The sequence below is a fragment of the Gekko japonicus genome, unplaced genomic scaffold (genome assembly GCF_001447785.1).
Source record: "Gekko japonicus isolate JY-2015 unplaced genomic scaffold, Gekko_japonicus_V1.1 scaffold891, whole genome shotgun sequence".
Lineage (NCBI taxonomy): Eukaryota > Metazoa > Chordata > Lepidosauria > Squamata > Gekkonidae > Gekko > Gekko japonicus.
Genome location: NW_015169802.1, coordinates 284,319 through 303,933, shown reverse-complemented (window position 1 = coordinate 303,933; position 19,615 = coordinate 284,319). Strand labels below are relative to the sequence as shown.

The window sequence follows — 19,615 nt, the reverse complement described above, 5'->3', positions numbered from 1 at the left end:
GTCAGCACAGCCTCTTTAGAATTCATTTAGGACTCATAATTGTTACTATTTCAGGGTACCGTCCTGAATATTTTTGTAGGAGGACTGAGATTAGGTTGTGTCTGTGACAGGTCCGTTCTGCCAACTTGGGGGACTCACACAGCCTCCAGTGATGTCACAGTATCATTCGTGAAGAGCCTGGGGGGGGGAGGGGAAGAATCGTGGTTATAATAAATTCATGCACTGATGCAACTCATAGACTTGGATCCTGCCTAGAATTTCTGTGGGCATCAGGTTGATGATTTTTGCCAATCCCCCCCCCCCAGTAGCCCCAAACACCCTCCAATACTGCTTCTGGTGGGCAGCAAATCAAGAGAAGCTTGGAGGGATCAGAGGTCTTCCCCCTTGCGACTGAAGAAGTTCTAGGCGGGATCCAAGTCACGGGTCCACAGTGTCTTTGTTAATATGTATTTTCATGTAACTTCTGTAGTTGGTCAGAATACTGCAGCCTAAGTGTTGATGGATAAGAACATATCTGTTCATATTTTAGTTTCCTATAGGGTAGCACTCTTCGCCTTAGTGGTTAGTAAAATCAGGGCAAAGAACATAGGAAAATGACATTGAACTGTAAAACGGCAATGTTTGAGGCGGTGTATGTGTTTCTGGAGATGGGCATCTATATTTAAGATTTTAATTAATTTAAATACTGAATGTGCAGATTTTAGTGGTTATTATATTTTAAATCTAATTCAAATTCCAGTGCTGTAAGTTGTCTAATTTGTATATTGTTTAAATTTAAATTTTAGATTGTAATGGCCAATGGCTACACGATAAATTTTACTACTACTACTACTGCTACTACTACTAGTACTACTACTACTGTTTTAGGGGAACTACTCTACTCTCTGTGTCTGCATGTGTTCCTTAACAGGTACAATAACTTGCTGTGTTACGTCATGGGGTGGCTAATTCACACATTTTACTGAGCAGATATTGAAGGAGGAGACGTCATGCAGAGTACTGATCATTTTACCTAAAATGCAGCTGTGAGAATCTGATGTTGTTTTCCCTATGCCCAGTCAGTATGCAGAGATTAAAAGGGGAATTTTGTAGTTCTTCTGCATAGGTTTTCAAATGATTAGCCCAGTTTGGCTCAAGCTCAGCAATACTTGAGGGCGAAGCATAGTTGGCCATGGTCAGCACTTGGAGGGGAGACCACCAAGGAAGACCGAAGTTGCTATGCCGAGGAGGTGATGGCAGACCACCTCTACTCACCTCCTACCTGGAATGGTCTGTGGGAGGGGTAGCTGTGAGTCGGTTGTGAATTGACTCTTCTTTCATAGGAAATGTTTTCTGCTTGGTGTCTTGTCCCCCCCCCCCCCCCAGTTTGTACAGTGCAGTTTTATTGGAGTTGAGGCTCGCTTGTGTGCAGTATGAGGTGAAATGCTTTCATTCAGGTAGTAATAAGTAACCTTTTTTAGAAGTTAAAGAGGGAACTTTAACTTTTGTTTAACTTGGACACTTTTGTATACAGAGATTTTTGCAGACAGCACAGTGCTTAACACTGGTGCTGTGCAAATCTGTGAGGGTTTTTGTTTGTCAAGTGTGGTAAACATTCACAGTTTCCCCTGGAACGTTCCCCAGAAAAATATTTACTTATGCTTCAGAAGGCTTTCCATGTTGCTACTGTTTTCAGTTAAAAAAAGATATTTCATGATTGTACAGACAACTGCGGATCCTCTGAGTATACCCTTTCATATTATGATGGGATGTATTCTTTACTGTTAATAATGGCCAGTATCCAAAGAGCTAGATAAGCTCCCAAAGGGATTTGTGCTAATCTTGTGGATTTTTTCCCCTTTGAACTGCTGATTCCCATATTATATCACAAACTGCTTTTCAAACTCACCTCAGTTTCAAAAGCAGTTATACATGTGGCTTAGGGGCTTGCTGTTCAAGAAAAACAAGTCTGAAGCCACTGCTGACTCCTTCAGCTTTCTGTATTTTATTGTTTTTATGATCGCAATGTTCTAGGTTTTATTTTCAATCACCTTGCAGAACTATTGGGGGAAAGGGGGTAGTAAGAAATAAATCAGTCATTTTAACAAGTCAATGGATTATGTCCAGTATTAACTGCTTGTCTGCTACAACAGCATCCAAAGCCCTGTATGACATTTTGCATCATTTAATTCAATCATTGAAAGCTGTGATACAGCTCTTACATTAGCAACAATTGAAATGATAGTGGTATGGACAGAAACGTTGGAACTTCATCTGAGTTTTAGTCTTCCTAATTTCTGTAGTTGTATGGTGTCAGTAGCAGTGTAAATTTTTCAGAAATGTTGAAGCCATGGAAAAAAGCTTGTGGTAGGGGTGGAAATTTGGGGGGGAAATTGAAATATATACTTTCCTATCAAACTGAAACCTGTTTTCCTGCTTTAACAACATAAAGTGCCTCATTCATAACTTTGTATGTAAAATTGTACTAATTGGCATATCTGTGGAGTTTTCTTCAAGCAAAAGTGCAAACGCACCCAATACAAAAGAAAATATATCTCATAGCAGGTTTTTCAGGTGCTCCCCCAAATGTCCCAGTTTTTACAGTGGGACTATCAGGAAGGGGGTCCTAGATATGCATATGGGTGTGTGCATCCTTGGGACTTCATCTGATTTTGTAGGCCAGTCCTAGATATGTTTGTTCTGATCCAGTTGAGTTCAGGAGAACTGACTCCCAAATAAGCATGTACAAAAATTTGACAGACCAGCAGTTTAAGCATAAAACAACCCAAACAGTATATGTTATTGAAAACGTATGCTTATGTCCTAGCTCTCTGCTCACCAAAGTTTGAGGCTTTCCACCAGGCTAAGGAGTCTTTCATTGAAGTAAGTGGAAGGACCAGTTCAGTTGAAGAAGGGCTTTATTGGTTGCAACAGTTCAGACGTTGGTGAGTAAAGTGACAGGGTACAAGCCATAGTATTTCATGCTATGTTACTACTTCAGATTACTTTTCCAATGCAAATTGGAGCGTTTGGTTATTGCGGTGTATAAGTTACTGTATATTTTAAATATTTATCCATCGTAACGGTCTAAAAATTAGATTCTAAAATCGGGGTATAAAACTAGGAATTTAACCAAACTGTTCCATAATTTGATGGTAGTGTAAGGATCAAGCAGCACCTGAGTTGAATCCTAGAGAGGAAGATGGCTTTCTTAAAGGTAAAGAAAGGTAAAGGTTCCCTTGCTCAAAAGCCAGTCAAGTCCGACTAGGGTTGCGGTGCTCATCTTCAAAGCCAAAGAGCCAGCGCTGTCCGAAGAAGTTTCCGTGGTCATGTGGCCGGCATGACTAAACACCAAGGCGCACGGAACGCTGTTACCTTCCCACCGAAGTGGTACCTATTTATCTACTTGCAATTTCTTGCCTTCGAACTGCTAGGTTGGCAGGAGCTGGAACTAGAGACGGGAGCTCACTCCATCATGCGGCACACTCAGGTCTCGAACTGCTGAACTACTGACCTTCCACAGCCTGCAGTTCAGCGTCTTAACCACTTGAGCCACCACAGCTCCTAAATGTTGCTTCTTGGTGCCTAAGGATATCTTTCCCACCAAACAGCACTGAAGGAAGTAGAAGTCTGTGACAGGAGGAAGGAATTGGTGAAAATAACACTCTCTTGTGCCTGTGGAAATCCTGTGTGGGACCCAAGCTTCATTTCTGTATCTGTGTGGGACCCAAGCCTCTGTATCTAATATTTTAATGCAGACTTTCATTAGTGTTGCCTTTTGTAGCGTGTTCCACGCTTTAGATTGTGGTCCCACTCAAGAGCTTTAAAAGTATACATGAGTTCCATGAGCTCAGTTCTCCAGTCACTGCACTTGCCAAAGTGGAGATTCATGCGCGGGTAAGACGTCTTTGGACTGCCGTGTGTGCATTCTTAATACTGCTTTGTACATGCATTATGCTTTTAGTATTATGCTTTTGGGTGTGGTGTGTGTTCTGTTTGCAATGCTAAGTAAATAGATAGCCTAAGCAAAAAATAAATAAATAAAATCAAAACTACTTTCATGTTCTAGCAAAATATTTGGCCTGTGAATAGGCATTTGATTCATGTGTGTTTGAATGGTTACTGCCTTTCCATTACTTATACAAATATTTAATTTTTTTTTTGTTTAGCTTGTCAAATAACTGAAGGTATGCTGCTGTATGTATTTTTCTTCATAATACGTAACAAGTCATTCGGCTCCCTTTTTGCCCACAGAGATTAAACAGTCTTGGATGTTATAATGCTAGACTTGTAATTCAAGTACAAATGGTTTTCTCACTGAGCTAGCATCCCTGTGGGGTTTTACTAGTTTGGACTTGAATCACTTTGGTTGTTTTGAAACTGCACCAAGACCTGCACTTGAGTTTCCTTTTTTTGGTTGCTGCTGCTCCCTCCCCCTCCACTAAAATGCCATTCATGCTTAAGGTTTGCTATTTTCCAGCCTCAGACTCTTTTATGTTCATGCACTTTATAGCTCATTAATTTCAGGTCTGAGCGTTCTCTGTTTCTGAAAAGGCCTCATCCTTAAGATACAATGAACTGCCATACTGAGTGAGACTATGGGTCGATCCAGCCTATTACCTAGATTTTTTAAATGGCTGATGTTAAAACTGTAAATTGAGAGATCCTGCATTTAAGACATGCGCTCTGCGTGTTCTGATCTCTTAACTAAGAATCTGAACAGAGCTGTGTGCTTATTTAGGACCAGTATTCACTTATGAGGAAGCCTTTTTCCTCACACTTGACCATATGTGATCATTTCTGCACTCTGGTATTTCTCTTCTTGACTATTGTGCCAGGGATTTTGAACACTAAATACTAATTTAACCACAGCAAATGAAGACGAAGAAGAAGAGATTGGATTTATACCCCGCCCTTTACTACCCAAATGTGTCTCAGAGTGGCTTATAAACTTCTTTCCCCTCCCCGTTCATTCTTTGGAGGAAGAGACTTGACCAAGAAGAATAGGAGTTTGTGTATGTTTAGCTCCTGTACCTCCACATGCACATTAAGAAAGGGAGGAGACAGAGAGAGATCTTAACTTCTGTTGTATTGTAGATTCTTTTGAACTATGGTGCTGGAGAAGTCCCTTGGACTGCAAGAAGGTCAAATCAGTCCATCCTAAAAGAAATCAACCCTGACTGTTCCCTGGAAGGCCAGATAATGAAACTGAAGGTCAAATACTTTGGCCACCCAATGAGAAGGGAGCACTCCCTGGAGAAGACCCTGATGCTGGGAAAGATTGAAGGTTAAAGAAGAAGGAGACGGCAAAGGATGAGATGGTTAGACAGTGTCATAGATGCAACGAACATGAAGTTGAGCAAACTTCAGAGGACGGCAGAAGACCGGAAGGCCTGGCGGGATCTGGTCCATGGGGTCGCAAATTGTTACCCCTACCAGCGTAGATTTAAGAACTTGAATCTCTGCCTTTAGTTTCTGGGGGAATTTAGCTAAATGGCAGGCCTCAGCAAGAGGTACCACCTATGTTTATGGGGATCTTTCCCTTTAAGAGGGCTCCCAATAACCAGTCTGTTGCTTAACCAAAAGGGTTGTTTTTATTAAAAGAAGAAATCCTAATACAATGCACACCTACAGAAATAAAATACACGATAAGTCATTACGCACAAGTAATGGAAGTACAGAGGTGAGCAGGAATAACAAGAGGGTGTTGTGGAAATATACTTTACCAATCCAGGAGATCTGGGATCCATGGAGCAGAGTCTGTGAAGATGGAGAGTGACCCAAATGAATTTGGGGGTGCTGTGTCAGTAGGGGCCCGGGGCAAACGCACAGAGACTGAGCGCTGAGTGCTGTTTTTTATAGGAAAATTGTGTCCTGAGGCAGTCTGACAAGTGTGCCTCAAAATAATACCAAAAATGGCTTTCCCAGGGTAAACCAAGACCTGGAAAACTTATGCCAGTTTGCATGAGAGGTGAGGTCCTGGTGTAAACTATGGTGTTAATGTGCTTCTGATAAGATTAGCTAGATGCGTCTGTGAATGACTGAATATCGCTCCCAGGAATGGAGGAGGAAGAACAGGAGATGTTCTTAAGAGGAGTTTCTGATGTAAGATAGGATTTGGGCTGGAACTCTGATGGCTTCCTCCGGTGATTCAGAAGGCTGATGGATTGCTAATTTAAACTAATCAAAACGAAACAAGGCTGCTTGGTGACCCTCCTTTTGTGTTAGGTGGGAGAGAAGGGAGCTGTTGTTATGAAAGAAATGTGGTATGAAAAGGTGAGGGGAGACTGATAGGATTAGTGGTCCAGGTTGAATGGTGTTTGTTCTGGGGCGAGGCAGGTCCATTGTTTGGCATATGCAGACCTCTGCAGGGGGGGGGGGGTTGCAGCTGTCAGAACAAGATCTCATGTGCTTCCCAGAGTCACTGCCTAGGCATGATTATAGGGCCTGCCAGTTCTGGGATCCATCTTTGTGTCCACTTAAGTCAAGATGCCTGGCATATAGACTCCTGGGCAATACTTTTTCTAAGCTGTGGGGTCCTGTGAGCAAAAAATTCTACTTTGTGAACTACCGGCATTAAAGTTGTGAGCAAGTGATTTGGCTACTGCATAAGTTAGTTTGCTCTGGAGCCATCCTTTCTGAGCTAGGACAAAAATGTGTGAGCCGGAGGCTAAAAAACTGTGAGCTAGCTCACGCTAACTCAGCTTAGAGGGAACATTGCTCCTGGGATACCCCAATTGGGTCTATTGCAGTTTGAAACGACCCCTCCTGACAGATGGGGTTGGCATGCTTACAATATGGAGTTCTGATTTTTGGAAGCCAATTGGAAGCCAAGGTTGAAAGGTAGTATAGAAATGAAGTACTTGAAAGTGATTTAAATAGAGTCTCATCTTTGTGATGCTGTGTTTAGGATATTTCGGCTACTGATTCTACAATATGAAAATTTTTAATAGTTTTAATTTACTAGGTCACTATTTTTATATGTTACATCAGCAACCTGGATACTCAAACACAAATAAACCAAATTTTTAATCACATACCACTATCTCTGAGTAGAAAATATTATGGTGCAGAAGGTCAGACTACTGCTCCTAACGTAATAGTCTGTTATTTGTAAATCAGTCTGTTTTACTGAATCTGCCCATCACTGACTGGGAAGCAATTTAAATGGGTTATTTAAATCACAGTTTTCTCTTGGTGCATTAAATCTGTCTGTGCTGGAGGTCATGAAGAAAACAATTGGTTCTTTCTTGACTCAAGTTTTGCAAATTGCTGGGCAGTAAGTGCCAGTGATTTTTCAGTAATAATTATGCCTGAAATGAAGTTTCCATCTGAGATTGTTTCTTGGATGAAACTACATTTGTAGGGATAAAAAATTAGGTAGATTTCTTGATTGCTTATGACATGGAAAGCTACTGGTATTGCACCTTAACTTTGCGTACATTATACCCCTAAACTATCGTACTCATTTTTTTATAGCACCTGTGTAATGATAAGTGATAAGCCATAGGACTACTGCAGTTTTTTAAAGGAGTTCTTCCTTTGGAATCTCATTTTAATATCCTTTTTTAATTTGTTACAGGATTCTGAGCAACAATAGGATATCGGAATTGAAGAATGGTTCCTTTGCTGGATTAAGCCTGCTCGAACGATTGTAAGTTACCTAATTTTACGTTTTAATCATTGTAATAAAAATCCCTTAACTTTTAAAATCCATATTCAGTTCAGTTTTTTTGAGAATTGAGATACTTTGCTGTTGGTGTTGGTATCCTAACATACAGATACATAACTAATTACTTCATAAGGTAATAGACACAAGGAAGTACAGTGTCTCCTAATAATTTGTGAAACAGCTTCAGCATTTAACTGCCTATTGTATGAATATTTGCTTCGAAACATGTACCTCTGAGTTCCATAGAGCTTAATTCCAAGTAAATGTGCATGGCTGTCATCACTTGTTGGCTTGCATGTATATGGTGAAAGTGTTCTTTAGAAGAATCTCCGGGGAGGGTCCCCTCTAGGACCCTGTAGTAGACGGCAGGCCTAGCACTCATGATATAGTAGGAAAGGATACCAAGTGTCACAAGGAAAGACTGGCACTGTCTAATGCCTCCTTATTTTTGGCTAAGATTGTTGGTGGTTCTGTTTGGGTCTCTCTTATTCTTTCCTAAGTTTATTGCATGTTTATTTTCATTTTTTTTTTGTCTGTAGCTGACTGAACAATTAATTGAAATAGCTCACTACCTTTTTAGCCTATGTTTTAACTTCAGCTTCTTTCGACTTAGAATGTGCTTCTTCTCCCTCTGAGGCGGAGGACATCGAGTGATTCCCAAGCTCCCTCTAGGGAGGCAGGAACAATTTCTTCGTTTTTCTGTGATGTGGGCTCAGTTTAAATACTGGTCAGGATCCTGTCTATCTATCTGTCTGTCTGTGTAGCACTGCTCATAGAGTGAGAGCCTTGCGCAGGAAATAAAATATTAAATAAGCTGATGCCTTACTTAGTGTTATTCCTTTGTTGTTTAATTTATTGCCCCCATAAATTTTGCCACGGATCTAATCTTTACAACCAACCAAGGTCTTGGGGAAGCCCAGTGAAATTATCTATTAAGTTAGCAGACTAAAAAGTAAAGGTAAAGGTTCCCTTGCTCGAAAGCCAGTCGAATCCGACTCTAGGGTTGCGGTGCTCATCTCCATTTCAAAGCCGAAGAGCCAGCGCTGTCCGAAGATATTTCCGTGGTCATGTGGCTGGCATGACTAAACACCAAGGCGCACGGAACGCTGTTACCTTCCCACTGAAGTGGTGCCTATTTATCTACTTGCAATTTCCTGCTTTCGAACTGCTAGGTTGGCAGGAGCTGGGACCAGAGACCGGAGCTCACTCCGTCTTGCAGCACACTTGGGTCTCGAACTGCTGAACTACTGACCTTCAGCGTCTTAACCACTTGAGCCACCGCAGCTAGCAGACTACCATGCTATAAATATCATGAACTGCTTATGAAACTCCCCTTTCTTTCCCCAAAGAGATTTCCTAGAGTGAAATGGGAGCTCCCAAGGAAAATACATAAATCTCAGTTATGCGGAGTTACTTACATGGAGTTTTGAATCCAGCCCATTAAATTTTAAAGTGTAACAAATAGATCCTTGCTTTCCCCCCCCCCCCCCCCCAAAAAAAAATAATAATACAGATGTGCCAACAAACCTTTTCACCTCATTATATGGGATAGTCTGGCACAGTCATCTTAAATTGTGTTCCAGATGACTTGTCAGGCCTGATTCTAGTCTAGGCGTGCTCCTAAGAAGCTTTAGGTGTCTAATTAGCTTTCCTATAGCAGGTCATGCCTGCAGCATGTTTGGTACATTGTAGGTAGAGTACACAAATAAATTCGGGTAAAGAATCTTTGCCTCCATTCCATCTTTTACTAAGAAGAGGAGACTTACGATCATGCAGGATTCCAACAAGGGCAGTGGATTGTTAACAACGTTTCAGGAATTATTTTTGAAGTTGTAATTTAAAACTCTGAAGTAATTTAGTAATATTTCTGAATCTTAAACCAATCTTGGAAGACATTATTCTGAAATATTTGAAGGGAGGCAATAATCTTAATGTAAAAGGCACAATTTGCCTAAAGTCATTGAGGACTGAGTGGTTGGGTGGGTGGGGGGGGGGGGAAACTGATGAAGTCTGGCTCTGTGTTGCTGGATTCTCTTAAGATTCTGCTTTCTCCTATTGGTCAGTTTAAAGGTAGGGAAGAGAAAAACTAACCTTGACACAGTTGACTTGCTTCTCTCAGTCGAGGGTAAAATGACCTTTGCAGCTTGTTCTGATGAAAAGGGCAGGATTTAGTTGAGAGGGAAATATTGATGGACTGGGAAAGATGAAGGGAGGCTATGAAATCAGATTTTTCTCCTTCATATGCAAATAATGCTGCAATATTAGACATTTTCAACCATAGAATCATAGATCTGGAAGGGACCCCCGGAGTCATCTAGTCCAATCCAATAGTTGAGCAAAATGGAAGACTTTAACCAAAGATCCTTCTACCACTTCATTCCTTTGGGCATAATAAGTATCCTGTCTTGAATGGGGAAGGGGAGCTTCTACCCTTTCTTTCTAATGGGTCGGTCTACAGTTGACTTCAGCCACCACCTTGATAAGGTGTCTAAACTTCGCTTTGTCCCCCTTGCCTCTGTGGCCTGGCTTCTTCCAGTCCCCTTGCCACCTTGGTTTCATAAATGTTGTTAATGGCACAGGAATCTTTAGCAGCACACGTTTACTATTTTTAGCTTGATCATATCAAGAGGAGTGCCTTGCTCTCTTTTTGGTGGTCTAGTGGTTCATCTTTTACTTCTTTATCTACTCATGTAAAGTAGCCCTTCTCTTTTTAATAACTGCAGAGGTCGCCTTGGTAAGCAGCTGAACTTTGCCTAATGAGCTGTGAAAGGTCAGGGCTAGCCTAAAGCATTTGTCAAATGAGTCCTGATCTTAAAGAATCCCTGTTTAAAAATTATTTCTAAGGGAAACACTTAAGCGACCATTCTAGTTCATAATTTGCTTATTGCCAATGTAGCTGTTTCTTCCCTGTTATTTTTCAGGCAAAGTTGTAACCTCTAAAGTTATGCTGACACCCCAGCATGCTTTATTCATTAAGTATCATCTGAAATAGAAATATGGTAACCTAGAAAGCCTTCCAAGCATCCCGAAAATTTAAGTCTCTTCAGTTGATGGCTTTAGTGAAAGTTAACAATTGAATAAGATAATAAGTAGACCTGGGTGCCTGTCTTCTGGACTTTAGATGTCATTTAGTGCAGAACGCTTTGTAGCAAAGCTATTAGGAAAGATGTTTTCATATCAGAAAGAACATCAAATACTGACTGTATTACATATTATTAAAACGAATGAAATTATTGTCACAGGAGCTCGATGACGACTCGTCGCTCGAGCTCCCTATGCCACTGAGCCCAGCCGCGATGCTTTTCCCCTCCTGGCCAGAAGGAGTATTGCGGCCTCAGACACCTGGACGGGGGAGGGAGGTTGCGTCACCTTCCCTAACCACCCGTCCCTGCTGGATGGGGCGCCCTCTCTCTCAGCGTCACCCTGCCATCCAGGAGTCATCCCTGGCCTCCTCTCCTTCTTCCCTTTTGTACCCTCCTCCCATCTCCCAGTGTGCCCTGCTCCTCCCAGTGCTCCTTCCCCTCCCTGGCCCCGCCCTCCTACAAAGCCTCAGACGTGGCTCCAGGGGCGGGGCCCTCTCGGCTTCCGTCCCTGCCATCCCAGGCCGCTGAGCTCTGCTGCGGGGGCGGGCTCTTGCGCCGGGCCACAGGCCCGGTGCAGATGTCTCTCTCCCAGTGTGTTGCGTTGCGGCCGTGCTGGTGGTTCTCTCTGGGGGCCCGGCGGGGGTGTTCTTGGTGGCACTGATGCCCGTCCCGCTGCCCCTGGCTCCCTCCCGTCCTGCCTCCCAGGTGAGTGCTGGGGGAATCGTGGCACGTTCCTCATGCCCCGCGGGGTTGGTGTCGTTCCTTGCTGTGGGGGGGTTGGGAGTCCCGTCCTTGGGACAATTATCTATAATTTCAGTGGTGTATTCTTTGAAAACACTAGTATGACATTAGACTAATAGTTGTAATATTTAGTGCTTTTAAAGTATTTCCCCCTACATTATCTCAGCAATTGCAGTAATTCTGTAGAATTATTCATTATTTCAAATGGAGATCTGAGGCAGGCAAGTGTTCTGCTTAAGGCTGCATGCTAAGTTCACAGCGAGGGTGAAGTTTAAATCAAGGGCTTACTGGTCGACAGTATTTTATCCACAGTAACGGTGTACTGGCACATTTTCCTCCAAATCGTGTGGTGGAGCAAGCTTTCCTTTTTCTTGCCCTTTCTCTTCTATTACCCCTCATAATGAGTTCTGTGTTTAGTATGGATTTCTGTCCCCCTACATACCCTGGCCCACGGCAGGCAGGCTTTGGACTTCTGAAACCTTGTTTTGTTTTTCCATTTCACGGTTTATTCAGCACTTTCCCCCTTCCTTTTTAAGAGCCTGTTTGTGAGGCACGGGATTCTGACTTGGCTAGCCCGGTCTCATCAGATCTCAGAAGCTAAGCAGGGTTGGCCCTGGTCAGTAATTGGACAGGAGACCACCATGGAAATCCAGGTTTGGGACTCACAGGCAAACAATGGCAAACCACCTCTGAACATCTCTTGCCTTCACAACCTCACCAGGGGTCACCATAAGTCCTCAATGACTTGATGGGGGGGGGGGGGATTCCCTAAATTTCCTAGGTTTGTTAAAAAACATAGGGGACAAGATGGAACCTCAGGGAATCCCCTCAGTCAGCAGCCTGCAGGCCACAACAGAAATCCCCCCAACACCTGAAATCTACAGGACCAAAATTACGCCAGCATGACACAAAATCATATTCTCATTAGGCAGTCCATAGTAATACAATGGCGAGCTATTATTTACTCCATATTTATACCCCACCTTTCTCCCCAATGAGGACCTGAAGCAGCTTACATAGAATCATAGAATGTTAAGAGTTTGAAGGGACCTTGCAGGTCATCTAGTCCAACCCCCTGCACTCTGCAGGAGCATAGCCGAAAGATAGCCCAACAACATACCCGAGAGATGGTCGTCCAGCCTCCGCTTGAAAACGTCCAGCGAAGGAGCATCCACCACCTCCCAAGGCAGTCCGTTCCACTGCTCAACCACTCTTACAGTCCTAACCACTTTTACAGATATTTAACCGAGAACGACTCCCTTGTAATTTCCACCCATTAGATCTAGTCTTGCAATCCGGAGCAAGAGAGAATAGATCCGCTCCATTTTCTACATGACAGCCCTTCAAATACTTGAAGACTGCAATCATGTCCCCTCTAAGCCTTCTCTTTCCCAGGCTAAACAGACCCAACTCTTTCAGCCTTTCCTCATAAGACTTGGATTCTAACCCCCTCACCATCCTGGTTGCCCTATTCTGGACACTCTTGAGCTTGTCAACATCATTCTTCTCTGTTTTATCCTCACAACAGTCCTGTGGGCTACGTTAGGCTGACAGTGTGTGACTGGCCCATGGCCACCCAGCAAGCTTCTGCAGCAGAGTGCGGATTTGAACTTGAGTCTCCCAGGTCCTAGTCCGACACTAGCCATTACACCCCACTGGCTCTTCTACATGCAGTTTTAACAAACAGACAGAAGCAAAATACTGTACGATCAAAGTTTTTTCATTTTGCTTTGAGAGGAGAGTGAAAAACAGAAAACATTTCTGTTAGGTAATTTAAAATGACTTAGGGTCCACCTTCATTCAGTTGGTTCTCAGCAGACATCATATCCCCAATATCTTTTTCCCCCCCATGAGGACCGTGTAGCACTACCAGATAAGTATGCCAGTCTGCTTATGGCTTGAACATCAGGGCTACATTCCAATGTAGTGCTAAACCAATTGGAATCATTAGGCACATTTAACTTTGTGTTGAATTGTGGCTGAGGAGTAGAAATGTGGCATTTTATGAACGTTGACAGTTCTAATTATGTTCACCATTGTGATCACGCAGCCAAGGGCTTTCATGAATTAATTGTCCAAATACATGTTGTTTAGTTTGGTAGCTTCTTCAAGTGGGGGGTGAATCCCATCTATCAGAATCAAAAATGGTCTTATAAAAATGCGTCTGAGGCAATATACAAGTTGTCTAGCAGCACAAGTTAAAATATTGAGTATTCCACATTAGAATAAACAAAATAATTCTGTTGCCCATGTTGTAAAGGTGCTTGTTCTTTGCTCATCCTTCTCCTCTTAAGTTGGCTAAAAGTCAGCTCTCTGGACTGACTCAGCACAGAACAGTGGACTTCAACACATGGATTGGGGACCTCTTTTTTGGAAAGGGGGAGGACCTGCTGCCAGTGCACAAGCAGAGGCCAAGGTTGCTAGTCCTCCCTCTATCCACCACCACACAGTCCGTGAATGTTCTAAATGTGGTTGCAGTGCAGAACTCTCCTCTTCACTGATGATGCCAGAGCCCCCCTCTTCTTATCTAATGTCACAGTACTTCCTGCCTCTGAGGGTGGAGGGCATGTTGATGGGTGATATCCATCCTCTCTTCAAGGAGGCAGGAACTAATTCTTTCCCACTTCCTGTCTCCTGGTGGGAGTCACCCTTCTTCTCAGCTCTTTTCCTGCCTCGAAAGGGAGAGCAGCATAGGATAGACTGTGTCTTACCTATTTGTCTATTTTGCCTCTTTTATTCTTTTTTTCTTTATTTTTACGCTCATTTTGCTGTCTCTTAGCTCCTTCGAATTTCTTTAACTTTCTCCCTTCCTCCTCTTGTTTCTCTCTGAAGAGAGTTGAGGCCTCTAATCCTATGGCACTGGGGGGGGGGGGCAACAACGGCTGCGGCGGCCATTTTCCTGACTCTGCAGGGGCTCTAAATGCTGACTAATGGATCCTCAGGAGGACAGTGATGGTTTTCTCTCAGAAGGATAGCTAGATGCTTCCCTCACCGCTGGTCCCAGCAGGAACACCTATGAGACCGCTGCGGAACAAACGGGAGCCATTTTAACGGCCACTCCCACGAAGAAGATGAATGAAAGTCAAAAGCATGCCGAAAAAGAGCCGCCATTCCTCCCTGCCTCCAGAGCGAATGGCAGCTATGTCCGGGCCTGCCACTTGCTACAGCTTTGCCAGCTGACCTGGGAGATGGCTGTGGGGTGGATCCTCACACCCATAAGCCAGGTAATGGACACCAGACCCAGAGGGAATCACCCAAGCTGTTTTCTAACTCAGACAGCACCAGCGACAGGGTCCTGTTCCGACAGCACAGCAACGGCTCTACTCATGACTAACATGTAGGGGTCGGTTTCAGCAATGATTTCCCCGGAATTTCTAACCTTGATCAGGCAAACCGTGTGGGAGGAGATTGCCAACTTCTGCCAGGGTGAAAATGATAGACACAAATCTCACTCTGCTTCCTCCAGCTACCCCCAACCCCCAACACAGGGATGTGGATGCAATGCCTTATACTACAGGGAGACTTAGCTGGTCCACTAAGGCAACTAGGAAGGAAAATTATGGCAGAAAGAGAGAGAGTGCGCCTTCCATGGGATCCAGACATAGATTCAGATAGTGAAGTGGAAGAAAGGGAAGAAGGTGAATTTCTTTCAGATGAGGAGGAGGAGGATGATTTAGAAATACCAGAACAGTCCTCAAGATTTTTTAAGTCAGAGGACTATCATTATTTACTGAGAATACTTCAGCAGAGGAACCAGGTCCTTCTACAACAGAAAGCCAAGGGCAGACCCAAGGGGGACAAAGAATTCTTCCCCAGATCCAGCAGGGTGGAGAAAGTGTTTCCCTTTCCAGAATTTTTTGAAAAGCAGTTAAAGGCAGAATGGGTGAAGCTTTATGGCCAATAAGCAATTTCCCAGTTTTATTAAGAAGTTGTATGTGTTACCTTCTTTTACCAACTAGTTTTTCAGGTCCCCCATGTGGATGGCCCAGTAGCAGCACTATAGTCATCTGGGGAGATCACGATTAGATTCCGTAATTTTTTTTCTTCCAGAGCTGTGACATCTGCAACAGGTGCCAGAAGAATCATATGGCTCCAGGCCTGGCAGGTTGGCCTATTCTTCAAGTCAATAGTTACAGCTTACCCATTTCAAGGGGCAGACTATTTGGAAAGGCTCTCAACAAAATTCTTGTCAAAACCAGAGAAAAGAAAAAGGTGATGCCCAAGACACTGAGTCACCCTTTGGCACCTACTCCTTTTGTTCCCAGCGTATCCTTCCAAGATTCAACAGGGGTAACAGAAGACCAAATTGGGGACCTCCCATACAAACTTTCAGAAGAGGCTTATCTAGTAGTCACTTCAACAAACAATTCTCAAACAGAGGTGACACACAGATAAGCAACATCAAGCAGGCTAAGGCATGACTACAAATTTATTCTGGTGAGGGGACGTCTTCTGCACTTTCAAGACATGTGGATCAAATCTTGGGCAGACAAATAGGCCACAGTGATGGTGACCAAAGGATACTTCATAGAGTTTACCAGAACCCCACTGGAATGTTTTATGACCTCTCCCCTACACAAGAATTCAGAAAAAAATTCAAAGAACCCGTGCAGCTATCCAACATCTTCTCACTATCCGAGCCATAGAACATTTCCCCCCTTCAGAGGGGGGGGGAGGAAGTCTTCTTCAAGGAGTCTACTTCATATTCTTCATGGTGTCAAAAAAGAATGGAGATTGGAGGGGGTACTAGACCTGAAGTATCTCAACAAATTCATCAAGCGGAGACATTTCAGGATGGAGACTCTGAGATCCATCACAGTGTCACTGCAACCAGAAGAATCCCTCACATCAGTCGACCTCACATTCTGATCTTTCCTGGCCACAGAAGATTCCTTTGGTTCTGTGTCAGAGGGACCCATTTACAGCTCAGGGCCCTCCCATTCGGTTTGTCCACAGCACCAGGGGTCTTCACAAAGATTTTAATCAACCCAGTCACGAACCTGAGAGAATTAGGGATTCACATCCATCCCTACTTGGCTGACTTGTTAATCAGGTCAAGTTCTGAGGCCCAGATGTGGCATAGATAAAACTATGGGATGTCTACAGAATTATGAGTTTCTGATCAACAAACAGAAAAGATCCCTACACCCTATGCAGAGAATGGAACATCTAGACGTCCTATTGAAAACAACTTGTGTCTTAACTGAAACTAGGCGTCTTAACCGAAACAAAGGCAAAGAAACCGAAAGAGATGTTGCAAGTGGTAATCAAGAGCAGGTATTCATCTCTAATGACTCTCACGAAATTAATGAGGCTTCTCATTTCGAGCATTCACGCCTTCCAGTGAGTTCAATTACACACAAGGCCCTTACAGAAGCTCCTGAGACCTTTTGAACTTCAAATCAAAGCCAAGGAAGATCTTTCCATCTGAGTTCCACTGACAGTAAAAACCATTCTTGTCTGGTGGACAAAGACACACAACCTTTTGCAGGGGAAGATGAGAGTTCATGAAAAGGTTCCTGCACCCCTCATTTCCCCAACAACTACATTCCAGCCTTGAAACAGGTATTGACAGATGCCAGTCTGTCAGGATGGAGAGCAATACTAGAAGATTCACCAGTGTAGGATTGATGATCCAACAAGGAGATGAGTCTCCCCATCAACCTGCTGGAGCTGTGGGCAATTCACCTACCCCTTCTCCACTTCCATGCACAAATACTGGACCAACTTGTCTTAATCAGGATGGTCAACATGTGTGCCAAAACCTACCTAAACAAACCAGGAGGGTCAAGATCCCCAATGCTTCAGAAGGAAGCAAGATACTAGTGTGGTCGGAGAAGACCCTGGCATCAGTCAAGGTGGAACATATAAAGTGATAAACGAATCTCCAGGTGGACTGGCTCAGCAGCTGGGATATTCAGCAGGGGAGGATGGTCCCTGAAGAAAGAGTTGTTCCTAACAGTAACTTCCCACTTCAGTCTGCCCTGTGGACTTATTTGCCTCACCAAGCAACCATCAGGTGAACTGGTTCTACACCAGATTTTTCCATCCAAGGGCAGAAGCAACTGGCACCTTAACATCCCAGTGACCAAGTGGTCTTTTCTTCATCTCTCCCCCCCCCCCCCCCCCTCCCTCTCGCGCGTAGTGTCAACACTCTGCTGAAAGTAATCAGAAAGATCAAGGCGCAAAAGGCAGAAGTCGTCTTGGTAGCTCCATATTGACCTCGAAGACCATGGTTTTCAGCTCTTCAGGAGATGATGACCAGACCACCACTAACTCTTCCTGTGTCTCCAGACAAGCTTCAGCAAGGTCCTCTATGGCACTCTCATCCAGAGTGGCTACATTTAACCTTCTGAAGACTGAGTGGGACAAGTTTTTATGCCTACCTTACTGGTCAGTGGCCTCTAGAAAACAATCAACCAGTAGAATCTACAACACCACCTGGAAGGCATTCGTCATGTGGAGTAGAAGAAAAGGCATTGACCCCCTGAAACCTAAGATTCAATCTGTCTTCTCCTTTCTCCAAGATGGACACAACAGCGGCCTCAAAGCTTCTGCCTTAAGACATCAAGTTGCAGCTTTTACAGCAGTGCTACCCTTATTCCAGGGCACACGTCTTTCAAGACACCACATATTCGGTGCTTCCTCAGGAGTGCTACTCTTAAGGATCCTCCACAACACAGATTTCCCACATGGAAATTGCAGACTGTACTTTTGGCAGGCATCCATTCGAGCTCATTCAATTCCACTTAAATTGTTGAGGATGAAAACCTTATTCCTCGTAGCAATTACATCAGCTAGGAGGGTATGAGAGCTAGGTGCCTTGTCAGTCAAGCCTGAGCTGTGTGTTTTCCATACAGACAACGTGGTCGTGAGGAAAGACCCTAGTTTCAAACCAAAGGTAGATTCAAAATTTCAGAGATCTCAGGAAATCTGTCTTCTGGCTTAATCTGGCCCATCCGAAAGAAAGATCGTGGCATACCTTAGATATAAGGCATGTAAAAACCTTCATCCATAGGACTCAGGATTTTAGAAAAAAATGGCTCCTTATTCATTTCCATGTCCCTACTGAATAAGGGACAGAGGATGTCAAAATCAGCCATACCTCCTGGTATTACTGCCCACTCAGTTAGAAGTGCAGCAACTAAGAAGAGGTATGCAAGGCAGCCATCTGATAAACAATTTCCACCTTCGTAAGACATTACAAGATAAACATCTTTGATTCAGCTGACGCAGCATTTGGAAGAAGAGTGTTACAGCACATTTTAGAACCAGAAGACGATGACCCACCCAGGAAAGGTGGACACTGCTTTGGGAGGTCTCATCAAGATGTCCTCTGCCTCAGAGGTCCAACATGGACCATCAGATATTCACCATGAAGGGTCCTTCTCTGAGGAAAGGAGGACATCATCATCATCATCATTCACTCTTCTATACCACAAATCTACTTCCTGTCTTATTGTTCTGTTCTTACTGTTACTCAGGTTTTTCTTGTAAATAGTTTATATGTTAGCCTTTTACTGTCTGAAGTTTATTGACTGCTTTCGGAGCACCAGAACTGAGAAGAAGGGTAAGTCCTATGAGGAGACAGGAAGTGGAACATAATTAGTTCCTGCCTCCCTGAACAGAGGGTGGGAATCACCCATCAAGATGTCCTTGTTTCCTCAGAGGAGGAGGACCCTTCACGGTGAGTATCCAATGGTCCGTTCTGTCAAGTGCTACAGCGCAGTTGGGCTCCATGCTGTCAGAACCCACAGCCAACAACGAAGTACACGCATTCCGGAACGGTAATACTTTTATTGCAGAGCTATAGATGCAGTAACATAAGCACTGTTAAGAATGGCGGCGGCCCCATGGGCATAATAGGATATAGGGTATTCGTATGCAACCTCCCCCCCCCAGAGCACTGGCCAATTAGGCACCCTCCCGCGCACGGGATAAAGCTTGGAGACCGTTAGGTAGCTAAAGCTGAGAACCAACACTCTCCCACGGCACCTAGGAAAAGCCCAGACAATACAACTCCCTCCTGCACATCTGTATAGATAAGCACAAGGGGGGACCCGCGATACTCGCGGGGGGTGGGTGGAGGGAGGCAGAGGAGGAAGCAGCAGGAGGAGGTAAGTACCCCCCCATCCTGCTG

General features: G+C 43.9%; 1 protein-coding gene across 1 annotated transcript in view; it reads left to right on the top strand.

The window, feature by feature from the left end:
* Positions 1 to 19,615, top strand: part of ADGRA3 (adhesion G protein-coupled receptor A3) — a 76,351-nt gene that overhangs the window by 13,072 nt on the left and 43,664 nt on the right. The window contains exon 2 of the mRNA XM_015417119.1: positions 7,562 to 7,633. Coding sequence (XP_015272605.1) covers positions 7,562 to 7,633 — 72 coding nt within the window. The remainder of the gene's footprint in view (positions 1 to 7,561; positions 7,634 to 19,615) is intronic.